This window comes from Manacus vitellinus, unplaced genomic scaffold, assembly GCF_001715985.3.
Source record: "Manacus vitellinus isolate BGI_N305 unplaced genomic scaffold, ASM171598v3 scaffold_40_pilon, whole genome shotgun sequence".
NCBI classification, from domain to species: Eukaryota; Metazoa; Chordata; class Aves; order Passeriformes; family Pipridae; genus Manacus; species Manacus vitellinus.
The window spans coordinates 113,455-132,969 of NW_021940541.1; the positions used below are offsets into that span (position 1 = coordinate 113,455).

At 41.3% G+C, this 19,515-nt stretch overlaps 1 protein-coding gene across 1 annotated transcript; it reads right to left on the minus strand.

The window, feature by feature from the left end:
* Positions 1 to 12,035: 12,035 nt before the first annotated feature.
* On the minus strand, positions 12,036 to 18,744 carry LOC103761924 (opsin-VA). The gene is made up of 5 exons (XM_008928554.2): positions 18,384 to 18,744; positions 16,664 to 16,874; positions 15,949 to 16,066; positions 13,441 to 13,680; positions 12,036 to 12,325 (listed from the first exon to the last, which is right to left on the minus strand). The coding sequence occupies exons 1-5, from the start codon at positions 18,742 to 18,744 to the stop codon at positions 12,095 to 12,097; spliced, it is 1,161 nt and encodes a 386-aa protein (XP_008926802.1). The 3' UTR covers positions 12,036 to 12,094.
* Between the last annotated feature and the right edge of the window lie 771 nt (positions 18,745 to 19,515).

A 19,515-nucleotide genomic window follows, 5' to 3' on the forward strand; every position in this document is an offset into this window, starting at 1 on the left:
CTGGTAATGTATGAGACCCCCAAGAGGGGGGCCTTCAAATTGGCTTCAGATTATTTGGAGAACTAAACAGTAACATAGGTATAGAAGGTGCTGTACAGAAGGTCTTCATTCTTTAAATTGAATATGAAATGAGTGAACCAAAATTTTCAGCTGTAAATAGAAAAGTAGAATTAAGACTGTTGATTTCTTATAAAAGTTTGTGTAGAAAGAGCACTTGCTAATAACTGCAATGGAAAGAATGGGGATGAAATGCAGATGGGATTATATTTAACCATTCATTAAGTATGTATGAACAGCAAATTCAGAAAGGCAAGTTCTTTTATCATGGAGTCCGAGACTGGTTTGGACTGGAAGGGACCTTAAAGCTTATTCAGTCCCACCCCCTGCCATAGGCAGGAAACCTTCCACTAGACCAGGTTGCTCCAAGCCCCATCTAACCTGGCCTTGGACACTTCCAGGGATGGGGCAGCCACAGCTTCTCTGGGCAACCTGTGCCAGGGCCTCACCACCCTCACAGGGAAGGGTTTGTTCCCAATATCCCATCTAACCCTGCCTTCTGGCAATGGGAAGCCATTTCCTCTGTCCTGTCCCTCCATCCCTTGTCCCAAGTCCCTCTCCAGCTCTCTTGGAGCCCCTTTAGGCACTGGAAGGGTCTCTCAGGTCTCTCTGGAGCCTTCTCTTCTCCAGGTGAACCCCCCCCAGCTCTCCCAGCCTGGCTCCAGAGCAGAGGGGCTCCAGCCCTCAGAGCATCTCCGTGGCCTCCTCTGGCCTCGCTCCAGCAGCTCCATATCTCACACTGGGGACTCCTGGACTGGGTGCAGTGCCCCAGCTGGACTTTCACAATGGTTAGAAATTATTACATTAAGCAATAAATTTTTTTATGAAATAAAAAGATGAAATTAGAATATTGTTAAATACTTCTCTACTTTTTTGAGGAGTATTCTAGAGAATGCCGCCCATTTATTTGACTATGAGCTCTTAATTTTTACAATATTATATATTGTTCAGCAACTTGCAGGAAAAAAATCCTACCAACTAATGACCCAGGAATAAATTACAGTAGATACAGCTCAGGACATATGAGCTCTCTCGTTGAACGACATTGGCACAAGCCCAAACAACAAGAATAAAAGCTTCTGAAAATATTTCATCTACGTGGCACCACATCGTTCCCATGCACTGTATCCATTCATACAAGAAATATTAAACAGTTAGTGCTATTCCATGTATCAAGGGCTTTAAAATACCTTTCTGAATTATGTCTCAGCAACATAACAAATCACATTATCAATTAGCTTTTATAACAGAAATGACATTTCATAATATATTTGAGCATGAAAAGAATTGGTCAGCTAAAATTTATGTAATCTGAAAAATGTGAGGAGGAAAAAAATCATGGTGAATTTATTGATAATATTCTAGGACAAGAACATAATTTGAGTAGTAGGTAGCTGTCCAAGAAAAGTGTGTAGTTGTAAATGGTCTGCAGGAAAGAACTGCAGTGAGTTTGCCACAAAATGATAAAAAACAAAAAGAGAAGCTCTGACATTAGTCCCTGGTGTCACCTCTTTAAGATTCTGCTGCCATCAGCAGTCACTGGAGGGTTTCTCATCCCATGTGCTGGGCTTGTCCCCTCAGCAGGGCTCTCTCCTCGCTTTGCACAGGTGGAGCATATCCCAAAACATGGCAGCTGTGTGTGTTTGTGGGCAGGGAAATAACAGCAGATTTGAGGTTGCAGTACAGATCATTCCCATGACTATTTAAGCCCATTCATCTGCGTTTGAACACTAATTTAGTGACTTTACAGCCTGCTAAGCCTTCTGACCCTTGCTTTTACACCCTGTCTGACCTGAAAGTTCTCCGGGAATGGGATATCAAAGGGAAGCCAACTATCCTATGAGTATAAATTATTTCTTCTGTTTAGTTTGGATGAAAGATAAAGCCACCAGGAAAAGCTGCTGAAAGTACCTCTCGGGTGTTAGTTCAGGCCTCAGCTACAGTGTCTCCATGTGGATACAGTGACAGATAGTTACAAACAGAGGTTTTAAGGATGTGGTCAAGATAAATCTGAAGGGATGCTTATGTGCTCTGACATACTGACTAGTCTGTGTAAGACCCAAGTCATTCCTCAGCTGATGAGAGGGTGTTTCTCAGCCACTGAGAGCAGAATGTGTGGGATCTTTCATGAACGTGGTAGGTGCCATTTTCAAAAGCAGTAGTCACAGTAGTCTTTATTTCAGAAGGCAACATATTTAATAAATTGCAGTTTTCCAGATGGTTACCTAAGACTTCTGGTACAAGGAATAATTTTAGATCACTTAATCCCATTTTTATAAAAATGCAGTATGAAATATTAACAATGTTCCCGGTGCATGACATATCAATTATAATATTTTCTGAAATATGAATCTTGAGATCTGTTATTATGTGTATGTATACTGTTAAATATAGTAAAATAAACATTGTAAAGACAGTAGTACAGTATTCTTCCACTGTCAAAAGAGTGTTGTAAGTCCTGAGTTCAATACAGTTGAAGGCAACAAAATAAAGAGCCCTTTCAGAAGTAAAGGCCAATATCTTGGGCCAGGAAGGTACAAGAAGTTAAAAGGGCAATAATCTTCGATAAACATAATCCTTAGTGTTTTGTGTCACCATCAGCAATTGAAGATGTCATTAGTAGACATTATATACATCTGAATAGCTTTGCAAAAATTTCCAAACATAACATCTCCTTCTTTTCACTTGGCTTTTCAGCTTGGTGGCAGTGTCCAAATCTGTGTGAAACATTGAGGGAGATACTTCTTTATGACCGAATGACTCTTGTGATTTATTTTCCCTTTGTTTCATAAAATGCTTCAGCCTGACACATGATGGCAGAAGAGGATGAAAACTGGCAAGATCAAACAGAGTCAGTTCTGAGCTCGAGCACTGCATCCTTTCTGTGACTGAATGTTCATGACCTGTCCCTTTTCTTGATGGCCTCATACTTGACATTTAGCATTTGAAACTGTGAGGACAAACCAGATGCCCACAAAGATGTACAGCTTTTCCAGGAACTAGGGCTGCACTAATTAAGAGTTTGTGTTTTACTTTCTGAACAGGCATCTAAAAATCTTTGTTATAATTATCTGGCCTTTTTCATACTTAATTTGCTTAAAGAATGTTATTGTCACAAGACAAGTTTCTTAGCAAGGTGGGTGGTTCAGACTTCTGGTTCTTATGGGCCCACCGTAACCATATTTAACAATTCAACAACTGACAAAACAACTTTTCCATGCTACAAGTGCACTGAGATAAGCTACAGATAAGGACACCAAAGTCAACTGAATCAGATTCATTATTATCTAAAATTCTTTTTAACTTGGGGTGGTTTTTTCCTTAATTTTGCACAAGTGTGTCAATTGTGAAAGACATCAATACATTGCAGGGAGAGTTGCAGAAAAAACCAACCAAACCAAACGAAACGTGAGTTTTTCAAAACTTCAGCTGGTAGTTTCCCTTGAAAAACCATAAGCTGTACTGATTTCCTTGTGAAAATATAATATATTATGGGTGTTTTATTATCTGACCGGGTACTGGGTGGTAGATCACATTTATATCACAGCAATGGTGTCCACACTGCTATTCTCTGTCTTCTTTTTCTGTTTAATGCCAAGATTTTAAGAGACAAATCAGTGCTCCCAATTTGTTTTGATTAGCACAATGAAGACATGATCACAATCCATCAGTAAGAGAAAAGGGTTTCATACTGTTGGACAGGAGTGTTCATTTGGAAAATTGCTGGGCATGGCAGGAGGACAACTTCTTAAGTCCGAAGTGAGCTTGGTGAGAGAACTGAAGTCCAAACTGAGCTTGGTGACGGTGGAATTATAGTCAGAGCTGTAATCTGCAATATCCTGGAAGAGGAGAGGAATGGAGGGGGAGAAGTTTGTGATGAAAACATTTAATCTGCTCAGAGTAGACATCTTGACCTTCATTCTGGTATTAATGAGCTGGTCTGCTGGAGTTCTCAGCATTGCAGGAGCAGCCAGAACAGTTTGTTCTTCTACTGATGTGACAGGTATTTATTAATTTCCTGTCAATACACTGGCAGAGAGAAGTAATTAAGATTTTCTGTTGAAAGAAAAGAATGGGTTTCAAAAAATATTTGCAGTTCTGTCATGTCCTCAGAATTTCTCTGAGCTTGTAACTCTTGCAGTGGCTCACAGAATTTCAGCTGAACGAGCACAGAGTGAGCTGCAGCTGAGGTGTGGGGTGGGCACCTGCAGTCAGTGGGTTAGTCCTCACAGGGAGGCAGCAGCTAAATTGCACAGATCACTGAGCATGATCTCGACAGAGTTCCAACCTTGTCACTGTGCATCTGATCCTCTCTGGGCCTTTGTTTTTATTGATAATTAGCCAGTAATCCCATCACTGACATCACAGGGGCCCTTCTCCTGCACTGCTGCTCCAGAGCAAGTAGGAGCTCAGATGCTCAGGGATCAAGAATTGCCAGGGTAGTGTGGGAAACAGACTTGTTCAACTGAAGCAGTTCATACCCTGGAAAGACACTGTCAGGGTGCTTTGCCTATTGTGTGCCTGGTGCAGCAAAATGTGAACAACTTACCCACCTTCTGGACTTTCATCATATGTGGAACAGGAGCTGTTGGCAGCTTTTAACCTCTAACAGCACAGTTTTTGCTTTTCACTACGCGTGGTCTGTGTGGACACCTGATGGTTGAGAGAGATTTCATCTGTAAGGATTTGTCCCTTGCTGTTCATTCCATGCCAGGCCTGCACGTGCAAGTGCTGCACACTTTGTGCTTGAAGAAGAAGGGAGGTCGCAGTCCTGTTGAACACCAGAATGGCACAGAGGCAACACTGACACATCTGTAACCAGATATCTCTATCAAGTATTTATACAGTGATTGCTTTCCTGACACAAAAGGGAGTGTTAAATTTTCTGGTCCAGGCAGAGACAGGACTTGGGCAGTACTATTCCCATAAGCAAAGGAAATGTCCATTTTGCCCCTCTGCCTTAGTCACATCTGTGCCCTGGAGCAGCATCTATGTTCGTACCAGACTTCTATGCTGGTTTTATAATTTTCATTTTTTTTCTCCTCCAGCAGAGTTCATTGGTGTTTCTCCTGAATGACATTGACTTTTATTCCATCTGAAAATACCTATTTAGCATTTTTTGGTTATTAGTATTGCAAGTACTGACATTAGGAACCGAAGTGATACATATATTGAAATAAATTTGCACTGGAGTTCTACAAGCCTTTCTGCTTCTCCATCAGTGTGATTCAAGGGACATGGCCTACATCTGTACTCAATCAAACAGGGCTGCATTGGCCAATATAATCTAATTGTTTGACATTTTTATAGCAATTCATTGAGACTAAAGAGAGATTACTACATTAATATCATGATGCAGCAAGATAATAGTTGAGCTAAAACCAGTGTGCCAAATTGCTGAAAGGCTCTTAAATTCTCTTACAGATTTTTAAATATTTGTGACAGAGAAAAGGAAAGAGACTTCAATATAAATGTAATAAAGAGAAAGAATAGTACAATCTATAACACAAAGTATTATAATAAAGAACATTATCATAAATTTTCTAGGAATCTTCTCTTCACCAATCATTTATAATTATATTTCTCAATAATTGAGATGAGAATTATTGTTAATGTTCATGACTCTGTTTTCTTGGATAATCATTTTCACTGAGGTCATAATTAAACAGAAGAGGTTTTAGACAATGAATATTCATATTATTCCTCTAGTTATACTGTGAGCAAACTTGTCTGCCCTGGGTATATCTGGAGGAACACTCAGACTGGAATAGTGGTAAAGGAATGTTATGGAGACTCTGAACACACTTGTCTAAGACCTACTTAGGCTTAGACAAGTCACCTCATTGCACTATCAAAACCTGTCCTTTGCAAGTGCATTTGTTGGGAGAAAATGTCTCCTCTGAGTGATTTTGAAAGCTATTTTTATTTTTTTCCCATGTCAAAATCCACTTAGGTTTTTTTTGTTTTGGTTTGGTTTTTTTTTTCTTGAGAATATACAGCTTTGAGAACAGATTTGTTTGTTTTTCCACAAGAAAGCACTGGCACAAGTGTAAATGCAGAGCACCTCTAGTGTACCACTGCAGAAGACTTTGGAGCCCGGAGATGGTGATTCCAGGCTGAAACATCTGAGGTTTCCAGCATCACAAGGGTCCCAAGATTGCTATTACCTTTTCCATAATTTCTAGTTTTCACTCAGTGACTCATTTAGCCAGGCTTGAGCACTAGTGCCTTTTTCACCATTATCCCAAAGGAAGAAGCATGACCTCACAACACAGTGGTAGCTCTTATGACAAGCATAATTTTTATATCTATCTATCTATCTATCTATCTATCTATCTATATATATATATATATATATATATAAAGCTATTTTCACTACCAACAAGTAAACTGATGGAGGAATGCTGACATTTTTAAGCAAAACCACAGAGCAATTATCCCCCAGTGTCATGGGAGGTTTATAGGAAAGGCAGGTACTTTGTCCAGGTTGTGTCATTAAAATGCAACAAATGTTCCCAAAGCAGAGGAACAGTGCAGTGTTACATTGCTAGTTTTGCAAACTAGAGGCAATGCTTTTTTTCAAAGGAATGTGATTTCTAGATGTATTCTTGGTGGCAACACAAAAATTCAAGGACACAAGATGCCGTTTATTAGTTCACAATAAGTGTGTACAAATTGACTTTGGCAGCATTCACACCTTTTAGTCATGAAATCTTGAGGTCTTAAAACCATCCATTGCCTAAATTACTTTTTGTAGATGGTAAAATGTTCATGTTTTTACCGCATAATGCAAGAGGTGTCTCTTCAGTCACTGTGCACAACTCCCAAGGAAAAAAAAGCCCGCTCCCCCACCCATTTTTTTGCTTGCAGATCTAAAGATTTTTTATTGTGTTACATTGAAAGACTTTAACAATCAGCTCTTGGGAACCCTGTAGCACTTCGTGCCCAGGCTGATACTGCTCGGTTGGCCCACTATGACAATGTGTTTACACATTTTAAAATGTACTCTCTGACCTACAGGCAGAATAGGAAGGTAGCCCCCTCCTCCTGAAAAGCATTACTGAAGACATTTTAACATGAAAACATCCCATGATTCTATTATTCCTTGTTTGTATCAAAGATGAGAACCTCTCATAGAGACAGGAACTCTTACAGATGCAGACTGTTAATGCTGGAGAACTGATCAACATTTACAAAAACACATTTATGTGCAGAAGCTAAATACCTTCTTCAAGAAAATGCCTTTGCCCACAGTTATGGGGGTTCTCATATTAATAAACCAAACAAAATCTGGCCCTTAACAGAAAACACTTCTGTGAGGGCCTGAAAAACATCAGTGTTATGGACAGTGACAAATATTGCTGGAACCTTGTGTTTTATGAGAATGATTTGTTAATTGTTCAATGCAGCTGTTGCTCGATGGAAAGAAAACATTTGTAATGCCTCTGTGGTCCTATTAAGACTAATTAATTCCTTTTCCAAATGAAATCGAGACTAATTAGACTCTAATATTAATTTCCTATTTGTCCTGAGCTGCTAATTTTCATATCACCCTGTTGCAGCCTATATTTGTATATCTGTGCTTGGGGATGTCAGTATTTGTCTGACAGGGTGGCAAGATGATATAAGACAACCATAAACATAATTATTAAAGTTGCCAGAGGGGCTGGAGAATGATTCCAATCTCAACAGTGGCAGTCAGGCCTTGAACTCCATGTGGAACTAGACATGAGCTGGTTCTCCAGAAACCTTCAAGAGAGAGCTTCACACTGGGAACAAAGGTTTAGATGATGAACCCTTGTGTGCCACTGAGGTACTGCTCAAGTGATTTTCAGTATATTTAATTGAATTATGAACTTCTCTGTTGAAATAAGCTATTGATACGTTCATGCTGGCCCCACTCCTCCTGGCAGACTGAAGGAATGCTGCTTATCCCTATTTCTCTCATATGCAGTTTCTCTTCCTTCTCTGCTTCCTTCCCTGGACAATGCAAAGGTGGTTCTCTCTGGGAAGCTGATGAGCTCCCTGCACCCTCCCCAGCCATCACCTTATATCTGACACTCTTCAAAGGCAGTGGGACCATGATCTCCTTCTATGGCTCAGATTATACTCTCTTCTCTCAGGCTTTCATGTGTTTCACCCTGAGAAATTGCTTCCCAGCAAACGTCTATTTACACCTTTAAACCTGGTTGTCCAGATTATGTTTTCCACTTGTTTTTGTGGTACTGCTTACAGTCCTCATCCTAACATCCTGCACTGCATCTCACACTATTAAACACTGATTTCCTTATGATAATGCTCCTTGGCCAGTCACTCAGGACATGAAACTTCCTCCTTATCTCACCATCCTCTAAAGTTCAATCCACCCTTTCCTGCATAACCTGTGCAAGTGCCTCCACTCCTGTGGATTCCTTCTACTACCCTCACTAACAGCATGCTAATCCAGCTTTCTACTTCTAAGGTATCTCCAGCCTTCCCAGTCCTGCGTTTCAGCCAGTCTCTCTTTCTGAATGTTTCACAATGATTTTCAAAGCTGTGTGTCCAGAGCTGTAAGTCTGACCATCTGTGATTGGCACTGCTGCTACTATTTCTTCCTCTCACAATCCTGTTTTGTCAAGGGCAAAACTGTCTCCTCTGACATGGGGAACCATCTTGGTTTCACTTTGGCACAAATATTTTGTCCATGTCCAAAATTAATATTATTCCTTCTAATCTCATTTTTCCTCTGGCCACTACTCCTATGTTGCCTTATCTCATGAAACCATACACTCTGTTTTATTTCAGCCACATACCTTTGATGTCCACAATACCTGTTGAAATGCACAGAGAAGTTCACAAGCAAGAGTCTACACATTTTTGTTCTAATAATCCTCATTTGTTGTTATTCTTGTCACTGAGTGCAGGTGTTACCATCTTTAACACATATTTAATTTGTTTTTTCATAATTATCTATCGTCTTCTTCAGTGCTATTTTGGATATGTATAATGCTTCTCTAAATCTTTGACTGTGAAGCCTGTGAACACTTTTTGTCTTCTGTATAAATACTGTTTTTACACCTTTAATGAATGGTCTGCATAACAGCAGAACAGTTGAATGCAAACAGTGAGAAAGTGGTTAAAATTCCCTTTAACTAAAAAAACTAACACCTCAACAAAGAATTCTCTGTGAGAAAAGTAGTGCCAGTGCTTTACTGACATCCAGAGAACAGGAACAATTTGAAGCCTCTAATACTGCACAGGAAAATAGTTTTGGGTTTTCTTCCATGTTTTCCTTTTATCTTCCAATTTTAATAACCAGACAGCTCAGAAAATGCTGCTGTTTCTAAATAAGTTTTAAATAAATCTTTTTCTAAAAGTCAGTCCCTGAATGTTATCTCGAAACTACTTCCCATGAAAATAAAGTCATATGACAATTAGTTTTGTCCAGGAAACAAAATCCTGTTAGAACTTTCATCTCTGCAGGAGCCCAGGTGTCTGTGAGGGGAGTGCTGGATGGGCATGGGAGACCCCTGGACCTGAGAGAAAAATCTTGCCTTGTCTTCCTAGCTGTTGCCTATGACCGGGCAAAAGGAAGCAGGGCTTGGAGTCATGACTTTTCGGTTTCTTCTGTACGCTCTCTCCTCTCAGAATTCCTGGTTTGTTCCTTTTGTGCTGTAGTTCTCCCTTTCCCTTATAAAAAAGCCAACGCTTTTTGTCTGTCCTGTGGGGGAATGTGAGCAGTGCCCTGAGGGTCCTCTATCAATCCCCTGCCCTACAGTGTTTGAGAGCAGTAATTCATGTCTGGTGTCAGTGTCCCCTGCCCTGCTCGGCAGTGATGTGACCCCCGGCTCACCCTGCACTGGCTGCTGCTGCATTTAATGGGAGGGGACCCACTTGTGTTAGTTGGAGACACTGTCTTTGACTGTCTTTACAAACTGGTGTCCTCAATTAATTTACAGATGCAAAGCAGGTTTTCCTTGGTGAAATGTTCTACAAGTACCACTTCATCCTGAGTGACCCTCACTGAGGATGGCACAGCCAGTAACCAGACAGGGAATCTCATGGTAACTCGCTATTTTCTATGGCTTTCTGTGCATTTTTACATTGTGTTTTTTCACTGCCATTGCTTAAGTTTTGTTGCCTTATTTGGTACTACAGAGCTGTACTTTACATATCTTAACCTTCTCAGGAGATAAAGTAATTCTGGTGCTTTTAATTAAACACTAGCACTTCTGCCAATTCTTCATGATTTAATATATCCAATACCATTAACATGTGATTAACCTAGGTCAACATATCCTTGAAAGAGAAAATCTTAGTCTTAAATGCAAGAATTTTTACTTTCAAATCATATCTGACTGTTTTAACAGACTAATGAGCACAAAAAGGTGCATGCAATAATAACTGAACACCTTACCCTTCCTGTCTCACAAAATTTCCAAAACATTTAAAAGAGGTATATAGATCTGTTCACTTTTCTGCTCTAGATGCCACAGGATTAACGGTAAAGAATGTGGCTGTCAGAATAAGGATCAACGTTTGGCTTTAGGATTGAGCCCTGCCAAAATGACACTGTAAAAGACAGTCACCTAATTAAATTCTGTGAGATGAAGACCATAGAGTCTTTTGCAGTGAGTTCTCACATGTGCAGGTCGTGATTTTATTTGTGGAGTAACTCACCTCTTTTGGATCTTACCATTCTGAAATCAGGGCATTCGAATCTGAACATTCTTCTACTCAGAACATAGAAAAAGGATCAAATTCAAAATAAATTTGAGTCCAGGAGGAATTAAGAGGAAGATCACAATGTATAAAAATTGCTTATTAAAAATTATGTGTTTAAAATGTTAGTTGTCTGTGTCTTGCAACTAAATTTCTCTAAAAAAGGGAATTGTCAAGTATCTTCACCTCCAGGGTGAAGGGTGCTGAGGGTGAAACAGGCAGAGCTGCCCTTTGGGAGAGGAGGCACAGTGCAGAGCTGAGTAAAGGGAACAAGAGCAGGGCCAAAGAAACTGTCCCCACAGAGAGTTAAGGGGAAGCACTACAGAAATACACTTCCTGCAGGGATCACATTTTACCTATAGAGGATCTTTTAACAGAAAGATCTTATTGAATAATTCTTACGTCTTTGATGAAACGAAAAACATCAGCAGTAACCTAAGCAGGTACCTACTGTAACATGTTTGTCTTGGATGTCAGATACACTCTTCCCTGAATAATTCTAATTTTGTTGAAGTAAAACTGAACCATGGATGATTCATTCCACATCCCGTTTCTATTGTAAGGCCTGTACAGCACAGAGTTACTGTAGCTTCTCTACACCACTATGGAGTAACATTTGTTTCAACTGGTATTGTATTAATATCTTCTCTAGAAATAATGGTTTTCCATACTAAAGTATATAAATATAGTCAGCCATTGCCTTTTCTTCTAAAATGCATTCAATAAAGGTAGATTTTATATAGGATTAAAAATCTGATATGCCAGTTCTTAGCAACATTTCATACAATGATCCCAAAGGCTGTTTAACACAGAAGTCTGTCTTTATTACACTTGTAGCCTAGTTTGGCTTTGCATGTGCAAGTGACGTTCCACTAAAGCCAAGTATATTGCTGCACAGCACTGTGTGAATTAATCTGAGATGGAAAGATGGCAATTTCCATTCTTCTTCACTGTTTACAGAAAGTGTACTTATGTTGTACTCCTTGTTTCCAAAAGCAGAGGAGTCAATAATTTGTGCCAGGATCAATAACTCAATTAAAAGGAATTTAAGGACGGGAGAGACAGAGACACAACTGCTCCTCACAGGAGAACAGCAGTGTGGTGCCACTGCCTGCTGTGGACTGGAAAGGGGAACACAGAGGAGGAAGGAGGAAGGGACTCACCTTCTGGCTGGGCGTTTGCACCTGCAGAGCCAGGAGCTCCTACGTGCACAAAGGAGCTGGAACCTCCGGTGCCCACAGGAGTATAATGTCCCCAGTGACAACACATTTTTATAGCAGTTGACTGTAACGCTGAAATACACTGTAGCACTGCATTAACCATCGCATCTCCCACTCTACATGGGACAAATTCTGTTTCCTGAAGATGCCAACTGAGCAAAGGATTGGCAATTTCCATGTTCATCTCCAATTTTCCTTTCAGAAGCGGTGCTACGAACTGCCATGGTGGACATCTCACTGCCTCCCCTGTCCTGGGTTAGCACTGCTCTCTCTGAAGTTGGGTTCACGTTGGACTCTGCAATTCCTGTGGCATTGCACCTGAACATTTGAATCAGACACTTCCTGAACTAGAAAGGTGAAAAAACAGGAGATCAATCAAAACACATGAGAAATTCTAAAACAGTTCTATAAATCAGTCTGTGTGTTAGCTAAAACTCTTAGAAATTCTCTCATGAATCAGTTGGGAATATAAAGAAATAACCCTATAAAATATATTTGCCCATGCCACCATGGAGAACTCTAAACCTGAGAACTAATGATGTTCTCAAAAGACCCAAACTATTTCCCTCTTCTGATTGTAACTAACCACACCTAATGGACAGAACTGGTCATTTCTCCAGACTCAAGAGTTGCTTTCATACACTAAATCCCAGCAATTCAAAGGTGGTTTGTCTGTTGTTTGCATCCACACGCAGGGGAAGAGCAGCATCTGCCCCGCACTGGGAGACCAGGGTGCTATCCACAGCATGAGAGACAAGCAATAGCTGTCTGACTGAATAAATAAATGTTTTCACCACTTCTTATTCAGCAGTCACTTAACTATTTTTCTTCTTTTCACTTACATGCTTATACTCTGCTTGATGGCACCACTCTCAGTAGCTTCATTGCCTGCAGAAATCTGTGCATGTTTGTTATCGTGCTTGTTACCACTCTGAGCACACAGCACTCCAGCCCAGCCCCAAGGCAGTTCCTTTTCTCTGCATCTGCATCTGATCCTCTGCCCTCATTCCAGAGAAGAAAGCTCCCTGTCCACGGGCACATGCAATGCTACTACCCTGCTGCACATACAACCACAAATGCAGCATTTCCCCGAAACAAATTTCAAGCTTTGAAAACTTCCACCCCGCCTCAAAATCAACTTCTTGGTGTTGCATTCCTGAAGAATTATTGAAATACACTGGGACAGTCTTAGAACAGAATTTTCATACAGAAAACCAACTGATGTTCACTAAGGGCTGATTTTCCTTTATAATATCTAAACCTAATAATTATTAACACTTATATTTTAATAATGCACAGAGGCTTATGCTATCTTACGGCAGGCAGATTATTTTTTTTGTTCTGAATGCTGGATGTTGTAATGCTTGTTAACTAACACATAGGCAGGTAGAAATAGTTCTCTATAAAGCAAGATAAAATAGCAAAATATGAGTGTTAAAGACACTTTGAGAGCATACAGTACCTGTTTGTTCATAAAGACATAAATAATTGGATTATAAACAGTAGCTGTTTTGGAAAAGAAAGCTGGGATTGCTGCCAGACAAGGATCCAGCTCGATGGAGGGGTCTGCAGTGACGAGGATGGAAAAGGCGGCGTATGGCATCCAGCAGATCAGAAAGGCAATGATCATAACAACCACCATTCTGGTCACTTGTCTTTCAGGTCTCCTGGCAGTTCTGAGCCTGCCTTGCGTTTCTGACACCTTTAAAGAAGAGATAAAAGATTCTGTCTAAAAACTGATAAGGAATCACGCGCTGGTGCTTTATCTTCCAAACAAAGGTATACTGCCAAAACAACTTACCTCTGTGCTAAACTGTTAATTTGATCTTTTCCTGAAAATTAATTTCTTTCATCAACTTTGCAGTTGCAGTGAAAGCCACTATTGGCTCTGTAAAGCTGGTGTCACCAGGACTGAGAGACTGGCAGACTTCACTAAGACAGAACTGTGCCACTCAGGACCAAGTCTGCATTGTGGCAACCATGGGACAATGGCAGCCAAAATCTGGGAAAGGGGATGGTTGGGAACACCAAGACACCAGTTCTGGTGCCTGGGCCTCTCTCTGTTCACTGTAGTCAGATTTTTGAAAATGAGTTTAGCTGTGAGATATGGCCATATGGTAATTCATTATAGATTTACAGATTATGTTGCAGGTATTGGCTTTTCAGAGCCAAAGGCCAGGACTTGCATAAGCCAGATGGTCACAACTACATCACCTGTGATGTGGCCCCCTGAGGGCACCCTTGTTCCCTGGCTGTGCCATCCACCAGGTCACTGAGCTGCAAGGGAAGTGTGAAACACACAACTTACCCAGAAGTGTGATTTTGTAAATAATACTGCTATTCCAGAGAGAGGAGTGAGAAAGACAGCCCAGTGAGATCACACCAGAGTGGCTCCAGGCCATGCTGGCACACACTATGTGGCACTGACCAGCCTTCCAGAAGACATCATGACCTGACTCAAATGGCAAAATGGGTCGTTCATGACGTTTGCTGTGATTGATGGTGCCTCCCTTGCTCCTCATCTCACCTGCTTTTTCACTTGCAGACTTTTAAGAGGCAGGAAATGGTCCTTTCTGTGCATCTCCTAAAGCATCTGATTAACAGATCAGCCACTGCTCTGGCAGTCCCATGACAGCACTAGATGCAAGTGGTCTCACTGTCCTTCACACCCCCTCTGTTGGGGTAATGTCCCAGGTAACCCCATGGGTTCCCCTCCCAGGAACATCCTCCTGGAGGTGGCCCTGTGTCCCCCCTGGGTCCTCAGGGACAGCCCTGTGTCCCCAGCAGGAGTAGGAGCTTGAGGTGGCTGCTCTGGGCTGTCCCTCTTCCCCCACATTGAGCTGGCCCCCTGTGCTCCCCCTTCATCCCATTTCCTCTGCAGGTAGGGCAGGACAGGTGAAATAAAATACTAATAGAAATTCTGGATATTCAGAATAACAGAACCATAGTTTTACAAATTCTCTTAGGAGAGCCTGAGTCCTCAGCAATGATTTTCTTCAGGCATCTCCACATCCTGCTCTTCAGGGCCCCACTCCCTGGTAGGCACCAGCTGTACCCCCTGCCATCCACATCCCACCTCTCCCAGCCATTCAGCCTTCTCTCCCCTGAAAGAATCTGTGAGGAAACCAAGAAAAATCCTTTCAGAAGAATCAAAGTGTCACCCAAAGTTCCCTTCTATTTCATTTTACTTAGAAAGAACAACATTCAAAGTAAATACAATTTGACTATCCCAAATACTTTCAAAACATCAGTAAATTGAAGAAATTCACTGAATTTATTACTGAAGCAATAAGGCAAGGCAGCTTTGCAGTAAATAGAAATATTAATATTGTCCTAAAATACTGTCCCAAAATCCAATTCCAGATAGGAATTTTCCTATTCTATTGTCTTCTTTTTCACTTTTTGCAGCTTCTTCTTTGAATCAGGTGGACACAACCATTAAATAAAATTCAAAAGCATTTCTCAAGCCTTTAAAATATTTCTGGACAACCTATTATTTTATTTACTAAACAGAACTGCATTATTTACAAATGCTACATCTCACTGCATATAATTGTTACAAGCCAGTAGCCAGCACTCTTAAAATTTACAACTGAGTCATTTTAAGCTACATTCTGATTTGCCTGGTTTGAGTCTTAAGAAATGTCACTGAATTGAAGTACAGTTGTGAATAAACCAACACTGGGTAATTCAGTTTCTTTATTTATGAGGCAGACATTCTTTCATTTGTATGATGTTTGACTAATAGATGACTAATAAGTGATGCAAACTGCACACTTTGAAAAACCACGTCTAACCATGGCATGTATTTCTGTTTGTAGGGATAATTATTTAATAATAACTGAATGTGTTTGCTGACTGCAACCCCGATCTGCTTATGTCTGATCTTTATAGAAAGTCAAACTTAAAAATTCCAAACATTTGCGTACATGAACATTTTAAAAGTTCACTTATAAGTGCTTCTTCTTACCTTTTTTAGCTTCTGCACCAGTTTTCCATAGGATACCAAAATCACTAATAAAGGCACTATAAAACAGGTGGTGAAGAACACAATAATGTATGCATGGTCAGCATAAGTTCCTGAGTACCTGTATAAAATACAAAATACATTGTGTATGTATTACTAATATGTGGTGTTACTATTTTCTTGAAGTAGTAATTTTGCTCTTCAAAACTGCCTCTAATATTTTTGTCAACTGCTTTTATTCCAAGTGCCCCTTTGCAACTCTAGCTGCATCACCAGATGGAGCCCTGGGCCATTTCCCTGCCCCAAGCTAGGACAGGATCCTGTGGCCACAGATCAGTCCCACAGAACTGTGGGGTCCATCAGGTGGGAAGGGATATGTAGTCCAATCTCCTCTCCAAGTGGAGCCAGCTATGGGGTCAGACCAGCTTGCTCAGGGCTTTGTCTGCTCTTCTGAAAAAATCTGTCTCTTTGTCCTCTTTGACTCCTGACAAAAAGCACAAGGTATAGGGTGGTTATTTCCATTAGAGCTGGAAGCTCCTCCCATTAGAAATTTTTGTTTTAAAAGCCGTTCACGGAAAATTTTTCTCGTTTCTATCACAACTTTCTTTGCATCCGTTTTTTGCAGAGATGTTTAAACCTTTCCTTTAAATTCCTGCCCCCGAGGCCTCCTCAGCTGCAAGTCTCATTTCTTTACCACACCGTGCGAGAGTGGCCTTACCAGTTAAGCTCACAAGTGGTTCCAATCTTACTGGTGGTGTAACTGCTCCAGCCCATTGTTGGTGGAATGGTCCAAATGAAGGAGAAGGCCCACACAGACACAATCCCCAGGGCTGCATGTCTCCCCTCCAGGCGCAGGTTTCCCAAGGGGCGGCAGATCACGATGTACCGTTCGAAGGCCAACAGAGCGAGAGACCAGAGAGCAACAATGCCTGCAACGAGGAAACAGCACCAAAATTGAGCAGATTCACTGAAGTGCCAACATCATCCCAAATGACAGAATCACAGACTTGCTTGGGTAGAAAGGTATCTCTGGGGGGTCACCATCCCCTCTCCCCACTCAAGCATGGTTCACGTACCAGGTGGTGCAGGACCAAGTCCAGCTGGATTCTGAATATCTCCAGAGATGGAGATTCCACAACCACTCTGGGCAGCTGGTTTCAGTGTCTGACCCCCCACCACATTAGACACCTTTTCTATTGACTCAAGTTATGAAAGGATGTGCAACTTATGCGCTTTATTCTAATATTAACTAAGAGCATAAGAATTTCATATTTGTGTAGTTTGTCAGTCTACAGTATAACAGCTACAAAACCAAGCAGCTAATTGGGCCAGTCAAGTGACTGTGACTTTCATTTTTCATTTGGTTCTACTCTGAAAAACTGCAAATTATGTGTACCATCCAAATTAACCAATTAAGATATATCTTCAAAAGGCTATCTTTGCAAAAAATGTCATATTTCAGACTGTCATAAAACTCAAACCTACAGAGAGCTGCCCACAACATCAAATTATCAGTTTATTAGGCACATATCACCTGGTTGGCCACCAAAATCTTGAAATAGCCTCATCTTTCTCCACAGGACATGGCTTACGTGCCACAAACTGATTTGCTAACACTGTCCCTCACTGACATTCTCTCTGTGTAGCTCCAACAGGTGGAGAACAGCTGTGGGGCTCCTTTTCAGGCTGAGGATCAACACTGAGTGGGATTTAGGGCAGTGAGGAGCATTACTGGCTGTCTTTATGCAGCTTCAGAAACAGGGGCAGGAGGCAGGAACGAGTGTCTGTCTCAAGTAAGTAGATGTCCCACTTTAAACTTATTTCCTATTTATTCTGCAGAGCTGTATTTACACAGGGAACTACATGGTGATGACTCTTCCTTTTAGAGTACTTCTAATACTTTTTTGTAGTTAGTGAACAAAGCAGTGAAAAATAAATCACAAAAAGCTGGAGGTGTGCAGAGTAGCTGTTACAGGTGTGTCTCTGCTCCTCAGAACCACTACAGGGTAGGGAATATAAGAGGTTTCTGTGCCCTGAGATTTTCCACAGTTTATGGGCAGCCACTGACTCTTTTTCTCTCTCTCTTATTCACCCATATATGCACACACCTAAATACAATTATTGAAAATAGTTATGCATAGGGATTTTTTTTCCTGAAATTGTTTTTCTACAAACCCCACAACACTGTCATTCTATTGGCAAGCTTTTCTGCATTATATGAAACACATTCAATGATCAGTATACATGGGACAGGCCAGGTATATGACAGAGAGAGAGAGAGGTTTTTCACTTGCACATGTGTTCCAGTACAGGCTATCTGGGGAAAGCACCACTGAATTCAAAGGCATGCAAAGGCAGTGACTTGGGGAGCTGCAGTAAAATACATCGAAGGAAGTTGGAGGAAAAGAACACACAACTACAAACACAACCAAGCTTACCAAAAAATGTGACAGCAAATCCTTCCAGTACACAAGCCCAGTATCCCATATAAAAATAACCTTTTAGATTTGTTAGAAAGCTGATGGTGCCACCAGTCAGTGAGACCAGGAAATCAGCCACAGACAAATTGACTACAACATAATTGACAGGTTGTCTCAATTGCTTGAACTTAAAAGTTACCAGGATTACAGCCAGGTTCTCAGCAAGCGACAGGGAGGTCACCACCAACATTACTGCTGCCAGAAGCCTGAAGTGCCAGGGCTGGATGGAGTCCAAGGGACGACGGAAGGGATCCCAGCTGGCAGGACCAGAGGAACTGGGCAAGAGCGACTCATTTTCAAATGCTCTAAATGCATCCATTTTTTCTCTCAGTAGCAAAAATAATATTATATTATAATGTATTATATGTAAATAACATTCAGGATTAAAAGGAGAAGTTTGCTGTGTCCAACAGAAGTGTGAGCAAACTCTCCCTGCTTCTGCTTTCCAGCAATAGTCCAGGAAAAAAAGTTTTCGTTGGAAGAAAGTTTAGTGCTGCAGAGTGAATGCGGGAACTGGGATTAGCAAGAATATTTCTCAGAGCAACTTCTGCCCCTCTCTGCCCATCGTCTCCTCTCCTGCCTCCTCCCACTGCGGCTGTGCCTTTATCTGTGGTCGAACCCAGCTGTGGAAGCTGCAGGTTTCCTCCTCCTGCAGGACCAGCAGCGCTGAAATACCCTCAGCTCAGCTCTGCTCCGCTCCGGGGGGGAAACGCAGTGTTTGCTTGGCAGCCTCTCACACCTTCAGCACAGTAAAAATGCAGCTTTTTTTTTGTCGGTACGAGGGTGGAGCGACCTCCCCACACCCAGCGACGGAGGGAGGCAAGGGGGAGGCTCCCGCCTGAATGGTTTTCTTGAGAGAGGGCAGCCCTGGAGAGATGAACGCTGCAAACCACAGTACAGAACCCTGCCCGCAGCTCAGGCTGGCTTAGAGCTCCCAAATGAGTGTTCTCTGTTATTCTGTGGAATTTCAGCTTCTATCAAGACCTTACTGACATCTTTCCTGATGAAGGCATAAGGATTATAACTGCAGTTTTGGTACTAAAATCTCAAAGAAGCACAGCAACACTTTAAAGATAGAGTTGGTAACTAT